Below are 14,792 nucleotides of genomic sequence, written 5' to 3' on the forward strand. Positions count from 1 at the left end.
TTGTTTTATTTATATACCACTATTCCAAAGATCTTAGCGGTGAACAGTAAGTAAGCTAATTTGCCCCCAACAGTCTGGGTACTCATTTTAGCGACCTCGGAAGGATGCAAGCCTGAGTCGAGCTTGGGCCCTTTTGCTGGTCTTGAACTCGCAACCTTGTGGTTTTGAGTGAATGGCTGCAGTACAGGCATTTAACCACTGCGCCACCAGGGCTCGATGATAGCTGCTATGTCTCTGCAAATTAAGCAGCAATAATCCAATAAACCCATCACTTCTTTATGAACACCACACTGTAGTAGGAACAGTATGGCAGTTCAAAGGGAAAATCTGTAAACACAGTGAGTGTCAAATAGGGATCTAATGCCCCCCATATCACCACATCTCTCCTTTAAGTAGACAAGTTAATCATTTTATACAAAGAATCAAGTTAAAAGTACTGAGGAATGTGAAGTATAAAAGAGGTTTCCCTCAGTATTAATTGATATTTATGGCAAACAATCACAAATACTTTAAAATTATAAAAAAGCACGGCAAAGTTATTATTTCAAACTCTCAGATAAACTGACAGTAGTTTGAAAAGGTAACTTACATCACCTTTAAGACTGACTGAAAGAAAGAAATTGGTAGCATAAACTTTCATAGATTAAGTCTGTTTCATCAGATGCATGGAGCTGAAGTGTGTAGGAACAGACCTTTATAGCTATGAATGAACTGGTTGTATGTGTGAATAGCCATAGAAATGCAAAATGTATGGGTATACGGATGAGATGTCAATTTCACTATTAACTATGCTCACCTGGAGAGAATGGCAGAAAGAAAGATAATACCTAAAGCCAAGGTGAATAGAAAACAATATGAATGGTGGAAGGAGTTATTGTATTGGAACGCAGTGTGATGCTGGCTGGAAACCCAAAAGGACATGTGATAAACTGGCTAAAAAAGCCCTCTTGAGGTTGGGGTGTTGGATACTGTTGTAATATGTGTGTGTGCTAGGTCAATTTCCTGTTCAGTGAATTATTTCATGAAGAGGCCAGCCATAGATGCTGGTGAAACGTCAGGAATAAACTCTTAAAGAACATGGCCACATAACCCCAAAAACCCACAAAAACTATAGATGCCAGCCATGAAAGCCTTCGACTTCACATAGGAAATGATACCTTTCACACATGGGGGAAACAGTAGGAATGGAGACTGTGAGTGGGAAATTGTCTAGGGAGGAAAAGATGAAGCATTTCTACTCTCTTCTATTCCTTTGCTCCTGCTCTCACTTATCAGAGATTGCTTTTGGTGGGATGGAGGGAAAACTTTGAGAGAAAGCCATACACACCTATTTGTCATTTCTAGACTAGAACCTCAATGTGAGGTGAACAAATTTTAAGCAAATTGGTGTCATCTCTATTAATATGTAGCTTTTCATAGAAGAGTTACATATGAGAACATCTTAGTCTTACTGTTTTGAACGGCTATATGCTACAGAAAAAACGTATGAGTTTTTAAAAAGATCTGTGTGTAAATCACAGTGTTGGGAAATGAAGAAGAATAACCTAAAGAGGCCATTGTGTTCCATATGCAGTTTATGTTGTGTCCCATGTGTGGTGATGTCCATTTGTTCTTTGATCTAATTATTTCCACTACTGCTCCTTCTGTTAATAATATGCCCATATATTGTCCCCACTTAGGTACTGTGAACCCCACCAAATGTTGCTGCCCTTTTGCCCTGAAGATGGCAGCATGTCAGCTGCTCCTGGAGATCACCACATTCCTTCGAGAGACTTTTCCCTACATGCCCAGGCCACGCACAGAACCACTTGTGGTGAGTGAATGACAGAAATGTAATCTGAGAAAGACTGGGATGGAGAAGAGTTTAAAATAGCATAAATATTAGAACTAGAGTGAGATGGATGGAGTGAGAAAATGATGCGTGGAGGAAAATATGGATGAATTTGATAAGAGATCAGGAGAGTGACTTGAGCTTTTATAACTAGAAAAAAATAGATTTGATCTTGGAAGCTAAGCAGCATCAACCCAATTAGTACTTGGATGGGAGACTGCCAATGAATACCAGGTGCTATAGGCACTAGATTTCAGAGGAAGGAACTGGCCAACCACTTCTGATTGTTCATTGCCTAAGAAAACCCTATGAAATTCATGGGGCTGCTACAAGTCAGCAGGCAACTTGGAAGCACATCTGACAGAGATGCAAAAAAGAAAAAATGACAGTGTTACAAAAGGACTGATCACTGAGAAAGGTTTTCCTCTCTTGTAATACTACAATCCAGTCATCCAGCAAGACTGGGTGGTAGAATGCTTGAGACAAAAGGAATTACTTCCTTATAAAGCACCCAGTTGTATCACAGAAGTTGCTATCACAAGATGCAGTGACAGCAACAAATTTAGTTGGTAGCTGGTTGGTAGTCATCCAAATATATACTGATTCTGTTATCAGAGGCAGCCTGCCTTTCAATATCAGTTGCTGGGATACAACAGTAGAAGAAAGCTATTGTCCATTCTGTGTCTCTAAGGCCTGTTACAGACTGCCAAAATAAAGCTGCTTCGGGTCTCTTTGGAAGTATGCTGTTTAAATGATGCATGGGTCCTAAGAGTCTGGAGGTTGCGTCAAAGCCACACTCCATTCCTAAGCACTGGAGGGCAGCTTTAGTGCAGCTTCCAGATTCTTAGGATGCATGCATCATTTAAACAGCATACCTCCAAAGAGACCCAAAGCAGCTTTATTTTGGCAGTGCTTCTCATAGGCATCTATTGATTTCATAGGTTTCACCCAGCAAGGCTGTTATGGTTTTTTAAAAATATATAAAACAAAACAAAAGACTGAAAATGGCTCTCTGATGCTTCAATTATCAGAGCTAAACCAAGAAGCTGTATGTTGTTCTACACAATATGTTAAACTTGGAACTGCCCTAGACTCAGATATGTCCTTCAATATAAAACTCACTGGAAGACACTGTGTTATAGCCATTGTTTTTCTAACATCATGTTTACAACAGGCCCTCAAAAGCCACTTAATTAAAATGTTTAGAAGCGATTAATAAGCATAAAAAGTAATTAAAACATCATCAGATCAAATTAAATAAAGGAGACTAACAATAAAATCAGTCACCACTCAGACCAACCTACTTCTCAGAGTTGATATGGAAGGATTGGTATATAAATGCAAGTGACAAAATTCCCAATTCCCTTTCATTTTTGTCTGAAACGTAAGTTGTCCCTACATTATATGAAAAAATAGTGGCTCTGCTGGTCACACACATCTGTGCTTCTCATGATGTTATAGGATCTGGAAAGCTGCAGGTTACGTTTGGACCCTGAGATGGATCGGCACAGGTATGAGAGGAAGATCAGTTTTGCTGGGGTTCTGGATGAAAACGAAGATTCAAAAGATTCCTTGCACAGCAGCAGTCATACCCTGAAATCTGACATGGGTTGCGAAGAGAAGAAAGGTTTGTTGCGTACTATTAGCTTTTAACTTTTTCCAAGATCTATATTTGACACCCAAGTTTGTGTTCTAACTACAAAAAAAAAGTATTAAGAAGCAGGAAGATGTATAGCCACACAGCTGAATGATCTCTAGTCTCTATCCACAGTTGGATGTTCTAAATGTAAAAAGGATTTTTGGCACTACTAACCTAAGTATGCTTGCCTGGAGGTAAGGTTCCATTTTAGAGAAGGATGAGAACCATGTGGCCTTCCAGATATTGTGGACTGCAGCTCTCATGAACCCTAGCCAGCATATCCAACTGTGAGGAATGCAGGGACAACAGTTCAACATGGATCACATGATTCCAACTACATTTTAGAGGAACTTCTCAGCAACTGGGTTTAGACTTAGTCCCTCAAACCCAAAATAACAATTGATTTTATAGTGATAATCTGAAATTTGATATTTAAAAAGAGATCCTTCCAAATTAACTGTGACCCTTTTTGAAGGAATATAGATTTCCATTTGAACCAAAAGGAGCGATCCCGTGCATGTCTAAAGATCCTGAAATCCCAATGGCTTTTGTAGCAAATAAAATAACTTATGTGGGCACAGGATTACAGGCAAATTTGGTAAGAGACCATTGCATTAATACTTTGCTGACACTGTAATGCCATCTCATGCAAAAAACCAAACCCAAACCAAACCAGTGATAATCACCCAGATTCTCATTCTGTTTTATGGTTCAAGTGTTACAATACAAAATAGACCCAACAGCTACTTAAAATGTCCAAAGATAGTAAATAGTGGCCTAAGTTATTGGAATATTACATAGAATGTTGTTTTTAGTCACAGTATAGAAATTAGGTAAAGGATAGATAAAGGACAGCATAGAAATTACTATATTGTTATTATAGAAATAAGTGAAGGACAGTATAGAAATCGCAGTATATTATACAGATTTTAAAGGAAAATTAGGTTGTGAGGTGTTTTTTGTGAGTTATGATATCACGATGAAGTATAAATCCAACCATATAGTCTGTATTATTTAGTTGATCCTATGTGCTATGCGGTTATCTGAAAAATTACCCCTCCTAGTTAGACTCTGCTTGAATATTTGCCTTTCTATCTTTGGTCTAATCTGTACTGCATAAATAATGCAGCTTGACACCATTTTGACTGTCATGGCTCAGTGCTATGGCATTCTGGAATTTGCCGTTTTGTGCAATATTTAGCTTTCTCTGTCAGAAAACTCAGGTACCAGAACAAACTACAAATCCCAGGACTCCATAGCACTGAACCACAGCAGTTAAAACAGCGTCAAACTTCATTATTTCTGCAGTTATCATATCTTTGTTGTCATATCTTTTTCCTTCTTTGCACTTTAAAGCTAGATGTACAGAATAGCCAACTGACTGTTCTTCATCCTGACCAGGATGAAGAAATAAGGACTCCGCTTAGGAAAACCTCCATGAGTTCAGGACTGCACTTAGGAACATGAAATTCAAACCTAAATCTTATTTTAGTCTACGCCTTCACAGCGTCTGAAGCATGGGAACACTTGCAGCCTGCAAGCCACATATAGTAGCCAACAGAGATGCTGATAAACTTGCTGTTCTCTGTATGCAGAAAACACATTCATGCATACATCATCTCCTATTACTACCCAGGCAAGGCAAGGGTCATGCAGCTGAAATGACTTCATTTATTGCACAGACGCCAGCATCCTATTCCAGTTCTTTCCTTTATATTAGTTCAGGTCAGATTTTTCTTGCTTCTTTTAGTCTTAACAAACCTTATCCTCTAATCTTTTTGCTGTTTGAGAGCTAGATTTATTTTCTTCCATTTTTACTACTACTACTTCTTCTTTAAAAAAAACTCCTCTTGTTCTCCTTATTTTTCACCTCCATTTTCCATCGTCACCTCTCTCGTTCCCTGCCTGGATGTCACAGCTAAAGTAAGAAAGAGAAATGTTCCAAGGTCTCCACCAGAAGTCCTCATTAACCACTGACTTCTTGCATTAAAATTATAGAAACAAGAGCTTTATTGAGCCCCTTCCTTGCAAGACTGGTGAGGTTTTGTTCACTTGTTGACGCAAAAGGTGGACAGGCCTGCTTTAGCATTGTAACACATTTCTCTGGGAGCAGGACCCAATGAAATCTGCTTTTAAGGCCCTGTCTGCACAGGCCAAATAAAATATCCTCCCCCATTCATGTGGCGATGAGTCTGGATGATGTAGAGACCAATCCCTAGTTCTGATGCAAATTGTCTGGGTGATGTCCAGCCAGTTCAGCACTGAATCCACCATATATCCCCTGTAAAACATTTTTTTAAAGATAAAAACACATTTGCTGTGCATCTTCCTGGAAAATGTGGAGCCCCCTGTTGCAATGCCAAGTGGCTGTTTATCATGCATCCTGCTGTGCTGCCCAGTGCCAATACCATGGTGGCAAGGCACTTGCTCTGAGGTTAAAATGAGGCACCCAGCCATGATCCAAGCTGGGTACCTCATTTTAACTTTAGATTGAGTGACTTGCCACCATCACTGTGGCACAGGGCAGCACAATGGGATGCATATGCAAACAGCCACCCAGAGTCACAAAGGGGGGTGTCAGGTAACAGGGATGTCAGAGCAGCTCTGGGGCCAGAATAGTCTGTGTTGTCCCCAGAGTATTCTGGCCCATGTGGACCTGGCCTACATGGCTAGTTGTCACTATCAGAGTTAGTTTTTCCATCTTCATCTTTCCATGTTGAGTATTCCCATAGATGCAGCTGCAGAAGTAATATTGAGCCAGAACAGACAGGCCAAAATAAAGCTGCTTCGGGTCACTTTGGAGGTATGCTGTTTAAATAACATGCATCTTGAGAGACCAGAAGCTGTGCCAAAGCTTCATTCCAGTCCTTAAGACTAGAGCATGGCTTTGGTGTAGCTTCGGGTTTCTTAGGACGCATGCATCATTTGAACAGCATACCTCCAAAGTGACCCAAAGCAGTTTTATTCTGACCTGTCTGTTCTGGCCCATTCCTACTCAGAAAGTGCTGCTTCCCAGTCATGATCCGTGGCAAACCCCGTGGTCCATTTCTGACCTCCCGCAGCTGTGAGATTCCATCACCACAAAACAGTGCTTGACCAATTTGGCCATCCTGAACCAGATGTCACTTCCTCTGCACAGCTGCACCTAGGGGAATGTCCCTCTGGTTTTACTGTCCCTGAGCCAGGACTCAATACAATAGATTTTGCAAAGATGACTTATTGAAAGTGACTTTGGGTCCATACAGACAGGCCAAAATAAAGCTGCTTCGAGTCACTTTGAAGGTATGCTGTTTAAAAGATGCATGCATCCTAAGACAACACAGTGCCAACACAGCTTCCAGACTCTTAGGACGCATGCATCATTTAAACAGCATACCTCCAAAGTGACCCGAAGCAGCTTTATTTTGGCCTGTCTGTATGGGGCCAAAGAAATCCTTTTCTGCTTCAGTGAATGATGCATTTGTCTTATTCACCTTTAATTTGTTTTCAATGGCAACTCAATCTGTTCACTTGTTAATTGATTAGATATAACTTGTTGTGAAAGGTTGGCTTACAGATTTCTGATTTTGGTGAAGTCAGCTTCTCTCCACAGAGCTGTATGTTTCAGCTTTGTGTTCCGTTTTAATAGAAACTGGTGACATCCTAGCATGATTAGACATCCCCAATTAAAGCAAGAAAAAGAACTCCAGGTGCCCCGGGTGTATGTTATTTGCATATATTAAATAATCTCCAATGCCTGCAGAATCGTTGTTTCTTCAAACACTTAATTAGAACTCTTCAGTGCAGCTACACTAACCTCAGGAGTGGTGTAATGTCTCTGTATTATTTACATTATTTTGCATACTTGAAATGACCCTTATGAGTCCCTTCCATGTCTGAGAGCCAGTGAAGATGACTTGTATGGATGAGCAGTAGACTAAAGTAGCTCTCCTGCAGACTCTTTGAAGAACTGGCCTGTTAGGAAGCCATTTTTTTATGATTCTTATCAGTTCTCAAGGGTCTCAGCAAAGATTCCATATGTGAATTGGCACTTAAGCATTATAGGAGCCATCATGATAATGATTCAACAGGCAAATTATTATCTACTAGAAAAGTAGTGTGGTATAGTGTTTTGAGTGCTGAACTAAGACTCTGGAGACCAGGTTCAAATCCCCCAACTCAACCATGGAAACCCACTGGGTGACCTTGGGCAAATCACACTCAGAAGAAGGAAAATGCCCCCCTCAAGCAAATCTTGCCATGAAAATAGCTTGATATGTTTGCATTGGGTTGGAAATAATGTGAAGGCATACAACAACAATACAACAACCACAACAGAAAAAGTACTGAATTCTGTATCATAAACAATAATGTATTGCTAATTTGCTAATTTGTTTTTGACATGGTAAAATGTAAGTTTATATCACAAATGTAGCACTCAGATCTAGATAGATGAGTACCTTGTGTACACGGATTTGGACTGCTGTTCCATCAAGCTCAAATCCTAGACTGGTAGGATTCAGGCAGATATCTTTTGTAACTCTGGCTTTTGGAGGAAAGGGTGCTAAAATATGACTGGCTTGAATATAGGCAGTGCCATATCTAGCTTATGAGGCACACTTTTTTTATAATATTGGAGAGAGGTTGATGCGGGAGAGGTGCCACATGTCAGTATATGTCACCCCCTCCTTCTAAGCCATGTCCAAGTACCAGCTGTCACTCCTTGCCCACCTAATTGCCTATATGAGAGTGGCATGGGGCAGGCAGGGCTCAGGCAAAAACACCACCAGCTTGCATGGTTGGCAAAGGCTCAAGTAGGCTGAGTGGAAGATGTGGGCAGAGATGAAGAGGAAGACAGTGACTTGCCCCTTAGCAACATCATACCCTGGTTTGGGTGAGGCACCCATGCTTTCTTATCTATCTTCTCATCTTCTCAGCTGCTTTTTCATTATCCTGCTTTTCTGTTGCCCCATCATCTCAGATTCCAGGCTTTCTCAATGTTTATTGCTCATGATTGCTGTTAGATTACCAAGGCAATTTACTCTGACAGCATCTCCACCTGTCTTCTTCAAGACTTTTGTATTCTTTTTGGTCTCTTGCAAGCCTTCCATCAGCCTCCCAGACCAAATGCAACCCTAGGTTGTCCAAGGTTCAGGAGAGGAGAGGAAGGAGCATGAAGACAGTATTGCTGGGCAATCTGCATTGGTAGTTCTAGAGACACGGGCAACTGAACAGGCGAGTTTGATGGGAAGCTAGTCCCCCCTCTCAGCTGTGCATTTACTGCAAGGCCTGATCATCAAATTGCTCCTCTCGACATTACCAAAGCCCCTTTTGCTCTTCTGGCAGTAATCACAAATGCTCCAGAGATGGCTCCTTCATCTCAACCGTATCTTTCCCCACCGTTATACTAGTGGCAGCTATAGTTACATCTGTAGCCATTTTGTTGTTGTTGTTAACTGCCCTCAAGTCAATTTTGACCAATGGCAACCCTGTGGATGAGACATCTCCAAGAACCTCTGTCCTCTACTGCTCTGCTTCGTTCCTGTAAACTCATACCCTTGACCTCCTTAATAGAGTCCATCCATCTAGCATGCAGCCTTCCTCTCTATCTACTTCACCTTTCCTAGCATTATTGTTTTTTCCAGTGAATTGTGCCTTCTCATGATGTGGCCAGAGTATGACAGTCTCAGTTTAGTCATCTTGGCTTCCAGGGAGATTTCTGGCTTGATCTGCTCTAGGACCCATTTGATTGTCTTTTTGGCTATCCATGGGATCCTCAACACTCTTCTCCAGCACATCTCAAATGAATTGATTTTCTTCCTATCTTCTTTCTTAACTGTCCAGATCTCACATCTCCATTTTATTCCCCCCCCCCTCCTCCTATGGTGTGTGAGGCAAGACAGGAGCAGCCTAGGCACTGCTGTTGTTCCCCAGCTCAGAGCTACTCCTGTGCTGGTAGGGAGGAGCCCCATATAACTTGTGCTAAGTCAAGGGAGGACCACAGTGCTGGTGGCAGTGGTGGCTGCCTTTCTTGCAGCCGGCACAGGCCTCTTCTAGGAGGAGGAGGGAGCAGTAACATCACTTCAGCCATGGATTGGCAACAACACATTGCCAAGGACTGAGTTGCTGCTTTCCTTCACATCTTTGCAGTTTCTTTTTCCTCCGCCTGGCAAGGTGCTGCCCTTGCTTAGTTGCCACCTTCCTCCTTGCCTCTTCTGCTTCCTCTGCTCAGCCTAGCTGAGCCTTTGTCATCCATGCTGAGCAGCAGCACCTCATGAAGCCCTGCCCGAGCTGACAGTGCTGTAGATACTTTGCTCCGTAACCATGTTCCTTGTTTTGTTTTGAAAGTAAAGGTTAGAAATGAGAGCAAAAATTTGGTACATTTTAAAACCAGTTGAAAAAGTGATAAGCAAGCATGGGTACCGTTATTGCTTCCACATGGGGCATACTGCCCCCCTTGTCTCCCCTTGTTACACCTCTGAATTTAGAATCTTCTGTACTGTATTTGCAAGTAAATTTCTTGACTGCCTTTGGCCAGAGGTTTCCCTTGCTGTGTGCAATGTATAATGCATACAGTGCTGTATACAATGCATACGGATTTGTGGCACTCTAAGCCTAATAGGATGCCATTGATTAGATAAATCAATTAATAAATAAATATTCAAATACATTAATGTGTATTTATTTAAATCAGTATTTAAATAAATAAATAAATAAATAAATAAATAAATAAATGTATCCCCAGTAACAATATTACTAAACTTCTGGATTTAAAAATATCTTCAAAGGGAATGGGCTTAAATGCTCAAAAGAATGCTCGATTTGGATTTTCTATGCTGCTTTCATGTTTTCAGGATGTGGGTCAATCTCTTTTGTGGCCAATGTGATAGGAGCAAAAGATGGCTCACTCATTATTAACCAGCATGCATGTAGGTGCCACATTTCCTTTTTGTGTATGTGGTTCTGTAGATTAACGTGGCCAATGTTCAAAAACATATTTTTTTGCTTTCATGTTGATATCACTTTTCTGTTCCTAGCATAACCTATTGATATATTTGTAATGATCAGCCAGGGTTTATTGAACTAACAAACTTTTTTCTATTTAAAGTACAAAAGAAGGGTGTGCAGTATAACCATGTTTAAGGTCAATTAATGCTGTGCATGGAAAACTATAAATCTGTAAAAATGGGAAGGACTATATCAGAGCTCTTTTCTAGCTGAAATTAAGATATTTCACTTCATAATGCTGCACTTTTCTCTGCCCCTTTGAAAAGTGACAGCTGTCATTTACCTACATCACATCTGTGCAGTATGTTCACTTTTAAGTAGATGTATAACTGAGTGTTGCAACATTTGGACTTGCATAATGCCATGTACTGCCGTAGAGCTGAGTGGAGAGCAACATGCCAGTGATTGGTGCTTCAAACCATTCCATATTTTCGTGCTCATAAAAAAAAAATCAACAGCACACCCAGCATCCAAAGATGTCTTTAGTGCCTGAAAGCAGCTGACCTGTGTGAAGATGTGGGACAACATATTGTTGCTTTATCTGTACAATTCTGGTGAAGTTTAATGTACAAAGACGACGATTTATGCAAAGGTAATGTCCAAACTGGATAAACCAAGTAGGTGCCTGGCATAAGCAAGCAGGCTGCCTACTTACAATCATGAATGTGGCATGATTGAACACTGTGACCCCTGTAACAAGATTTGAACAATGTTGGGCTAGCAGGAGGATAGTTTTGCCCCTGAGGCCTTGTTTATAATTTGCAACTCAGCCACTGGTAGCCAGCAGCCTGTGTAGATGTGATGGCAAATCCCTTAAGTGTCAAAGACAGAAAGAAAACAGCCTTTGTCAGCTTGCTCCTGAATAAATCTGGAACAGTCTGTCTGCACCAAATTCTAGCTTGTGTGGTTTAGCCCTGGGGTTGCAACAGTGCCTCTTACACAGTGTTTTTGCAATACTAATGGCTGAATCAAAGAGTAATAAAAACCTGAGTAACAGGCAAGAAACATGTCACAACTTTATTGAAGGCATCCCTGGCTGGATGATTGATAGAGCTGCATTGGCGTTGGCTTTGGAGGAGTCTCTTGCTGGTCTTCCTTGAGAGAAAGGAAAGACTCTGCAATGCAGGATGGGGAGGGAGGGTGGGCTAGGTATATTATATATTTATATAAGATAAATAATTATAATATTTCTAAATGGGGGAATTAAGGGGGAAAAGTCCTCTTTTATTCTTTTAATACAGTTCCCAGCAGGAAGATCAGGATAGGAGGCTCCCGCTTGCTCCAGATTAAAGGAACCCGCAGTTTCCGGGTGAAGAAAGGGGGTTCCCTGTCCAGCATTCGCCGGGCCGGCAGCCTAAAGAGCACCAAGTTATCACGTCAGGATTCAGAGTCTGAGAATGAGGAGCTGCAGCTGTCCCACAGCAGGGACACTGTCACTGACATAGGTAACATAGATGAGCTGGGCTCAAAAGGGAGCGGGATGATGAGGCAGCATCTTGACCCTGGAAGCAACCTGAGCAGACCTAGGAAAGGAGGAAAAGGGCTGGTAGGCTAGCAGACGTCCAGTGGTCTGAGCTGAAAGAGGAAACTCACCCTTTTTTTGCATGATCTAATACCTGGCAAGGACAGAGTTGGAACCTGGCCCTTGCTCTTACTAGGTAGTCAGTTCCGTTCCACTCAAAGGATGCTAAGTTCTTAAGATCCCAGTGTTTGGTGCATGAACTCAGTAGATAGACATTTTTCTGACTACCAACCAAATGCATGTCATGCTTAGGAAAGTATATATACAAATATTGTATATTATATATCTATGACATATAATATATATGGTATAATATATAGATATATATACATATCTCATATCAATATTATGTACTGTGTATTAATAATTCTATATACAGTATGTACATATTTTGCTTTATATGAGATATAAGTGTATGTGTGCTTGTGAATCTCCAGAATATTAGTCCCTATAGAGTCCTATTGCAGAAAAAGTCAGGAGCAGTTGAATCCTTAACTTGAACCTCTTTAACCCTGTGGTCTCAGTGGCATTGCCCATGCTCTTTCTCTACTTTGGAGAAACTAGAATTTCGCTGGGTGCATCTTGAAAAGACAGCTGAGGAAGAATTAATTGGAAGTCAGCTCTGCCTGTTTTAAACCACAATCCTATACATGTCTACTCAGAAGTAAGTCCCACTGAATTCATACGGACTTACTTCCAGGTCAGTGTGTATACAATATAGAGTACACTGTGTAGGCTTGCAGTCTGAATGTCACCACTTCCGGTAGGCAAATTCTGTGCTAAAGGTCTGTCACATTGGAAGGCCCATTGGCAATAAATGCATGCAGGAAACTCCCGGGTCAGAGAGAGCACTCCCCTGCCTTTGTTCACAGCTGTTTGGCAGGATTTTTCCCCCTTTGATCCCCAGACATTTTGGAATCCTCTAATGGGACTGAACAAGGCTGTAGTCTGCTTGTGGCAGCTCCTATCACAAGACTTAACACTTGATCCTTTTCTTTCCTTTTTTTAACCACAGAGCCCAGTCAATGCAGATCACTGAAACCAACAATTTGCAGCATCTTGATGATGCAAGAGTTTTCCTTTCACTTACTTTCCTTCCCCTTTTCCTTGAATGGGGGCAATGTTTATCCCCGATGCTTGTCCTAATAATGGTTATGAATTATGCTTGTAATTACCAGTCCAGATGATCATCAGGGGCATGGAAGAAGGGCAGAATGGGATAGGAGTGAGCAGAACCACTTTAGCATAGTCATACTTCTTTCTCAAGTTATTTGACCCATTGGGCCAGTGCACTGATGGCATTCCATTTTGTGCACCCTCCAGGACAGGCGGGGGTAACATTCATCTGCTTAAATAAACTGGTCTGGTTTACAAGCATATGCCTTAGATTTAAATGCCTCAGAAGACAACTACTTTTGGGTGTGTCTTTTTTTTCTTTTTAAGAAGGGAGCCCTTGGAGTGCAAGCGAACCCAGTATAGAACCTGAAGTGCTGAGCAGCACTGGCACAGAAGAGAACTATCATCGCAATATGTCTTGGCTACATGTAAGTAGAGTTTATCAGCAAGGGGATCAAAATGGGGCTTGTGTGCCTATTCCATCCTATTCTACAACCTCTCCTTAAGGAATCTTAGATGTGGGTATGACAGCTTTCAGGTACATGTTCAGACTAGGAGCTGCCAGGCCAGCTTTACTCCCAAGTGACAGGGAAAAAATGTAGTGGCCTATTTCAAAATGGAGTCCTTCAGACTGATATCCCAACGTTTTCTCTCAGCCAATACAATGGGGATTCAGGCCAGTAGCATCACTGGGTGATGCAGGGGGTGCAGACCACACTGGGTAACACCCCGGAAGAGGGGTGACACCTGGCTGGCTGCCTCCCACACCTCCCTACCGCTTGCCTGAAGTGTTGCATGTACGTAAAGCCACACGTGTAAAGCTGCAACAAGCAGTGAGGTGAGAGTGAGTTCTTTTGGCCCTGCCTCCTGAAGCCCTGCTCCCCAAAGCCTAACCCCCTGCACCAGGTGACGCCTTGGTTCAAGACGCCACTGATTCCAGCCATCCCTCACTGTTAGCTTGTCCACTGGTTGAATCTTTGTCATGTGCTTCAGCTGTAGCCAGAAAATTTGTGGCCATTTCACTGCAGTTAGGTGTTGGGTATTTCCTTCTTTGTGCACTCCACTCACTTCTTCCTACTAGGGCCACAAATGGAGACCTGCAAAAAAATCTTTAGGAAGGGGAGAGAAGAGGGCCAGGGCAAAACCGAAAACATTTCCTCTCCTCTATCCTCCCCCTCATGTGGCTTGACTCCAGAGAGCTTGCCCTGGGGACAGCTACCACAGAACCTCTGTTAGAATCCAGAAATCCTCAGCCCCAACAGAAATATTAGGGTCATCGAAAAAGTTGGAAGGGCCAAAGGGCCATCCAGTCCAACCCCCCATCATGCAGGACTACAAAACTAAAGCGCTCCTGAAAGATGCCCATCCAACTTCTGTTTCAATGCCTCCAAAACACGGGGGGGGGGTACAACCAGCCTTCAAGGATGAGTTTGATAGAGCAACTCAAAGGTCTGTCACTACACCCAGCTCTGTGTTCTTCATCCAGTGCTTGGTTGTAACCTGCCTTGGCTTTTTGTATCCCACTCTGGGGAACCCTGTCAAGCAACCTCACCCTCCTCCCCAGCTTGAGCAGAAAAGCTGCAATAGTAGTATCCTCAGCGGTGCGTGTGCACTGGCCTTGAGGGTCTCAGCTGATCAATATTGCCTTGTGTTCAGTTCTTGACCTTACAAGGCTTGATCCTACAACTGTGTCATTA

At 42.0% G+C, this 14,792-nt stretch overlaps 1 protein-coding gene across 12 annotated transcripts in view; it reads left to right on the plus strand.

Moving 5' to 3' along the window:
* The window catches only part of UNC80 (unc-80 homolog, NALCN channel complex subunit), a 158,805-nt gene that overhangs the window by 68,043 nt on the left and 75,970 nt on the right, over positions 1-14,792 (plus strand). For 8 of the 12 annotated variants that reach the window (XM_042437336.1, XM_042437378.1, XM_042437344.1 and 5 more), the window contains exons 25-28: positions 1,680-1,813; positions 3,293-3,458; positions 11,699-11,902; positions 13,423-13,523. In XM_042437336.1, the coding sequence (XP_042293270.1) occupies positions 1,680-1,813; positions 3,293-3,458; positions 11,699-11,902; positions 13,423-13,523 (605 nt within the window). The remainder of the gene's footprint in view (positions 1-1,679; positions 1,814-3,292; positions 3,459-11,698; positions 11,903-13,422; positions 13,524-14,792) is intronic. The other 4 variants (XM_042437413.1, XM_042437423.1, XM_042437431.1 and 1 more) reach the window with 2 other exon arrangements.

This window comes from Sceloporus undulatus, chromosome 1 (genome assembly GCF_019175285.1).
Source record: "Sceloporus undulatus isolate JIND9_A2432 ecotype Alabama chromosome 1, SceUnd_v1.1, whole genome shotgun sequence".
Classification (NCBI taxonomy): domain Eukaryota; kingdom Metazoa; phylum Chordata; class Lepidosauria; order Squamata; family Phrynosomatidae; genus Sceloporus; species Sceloporus undulatus.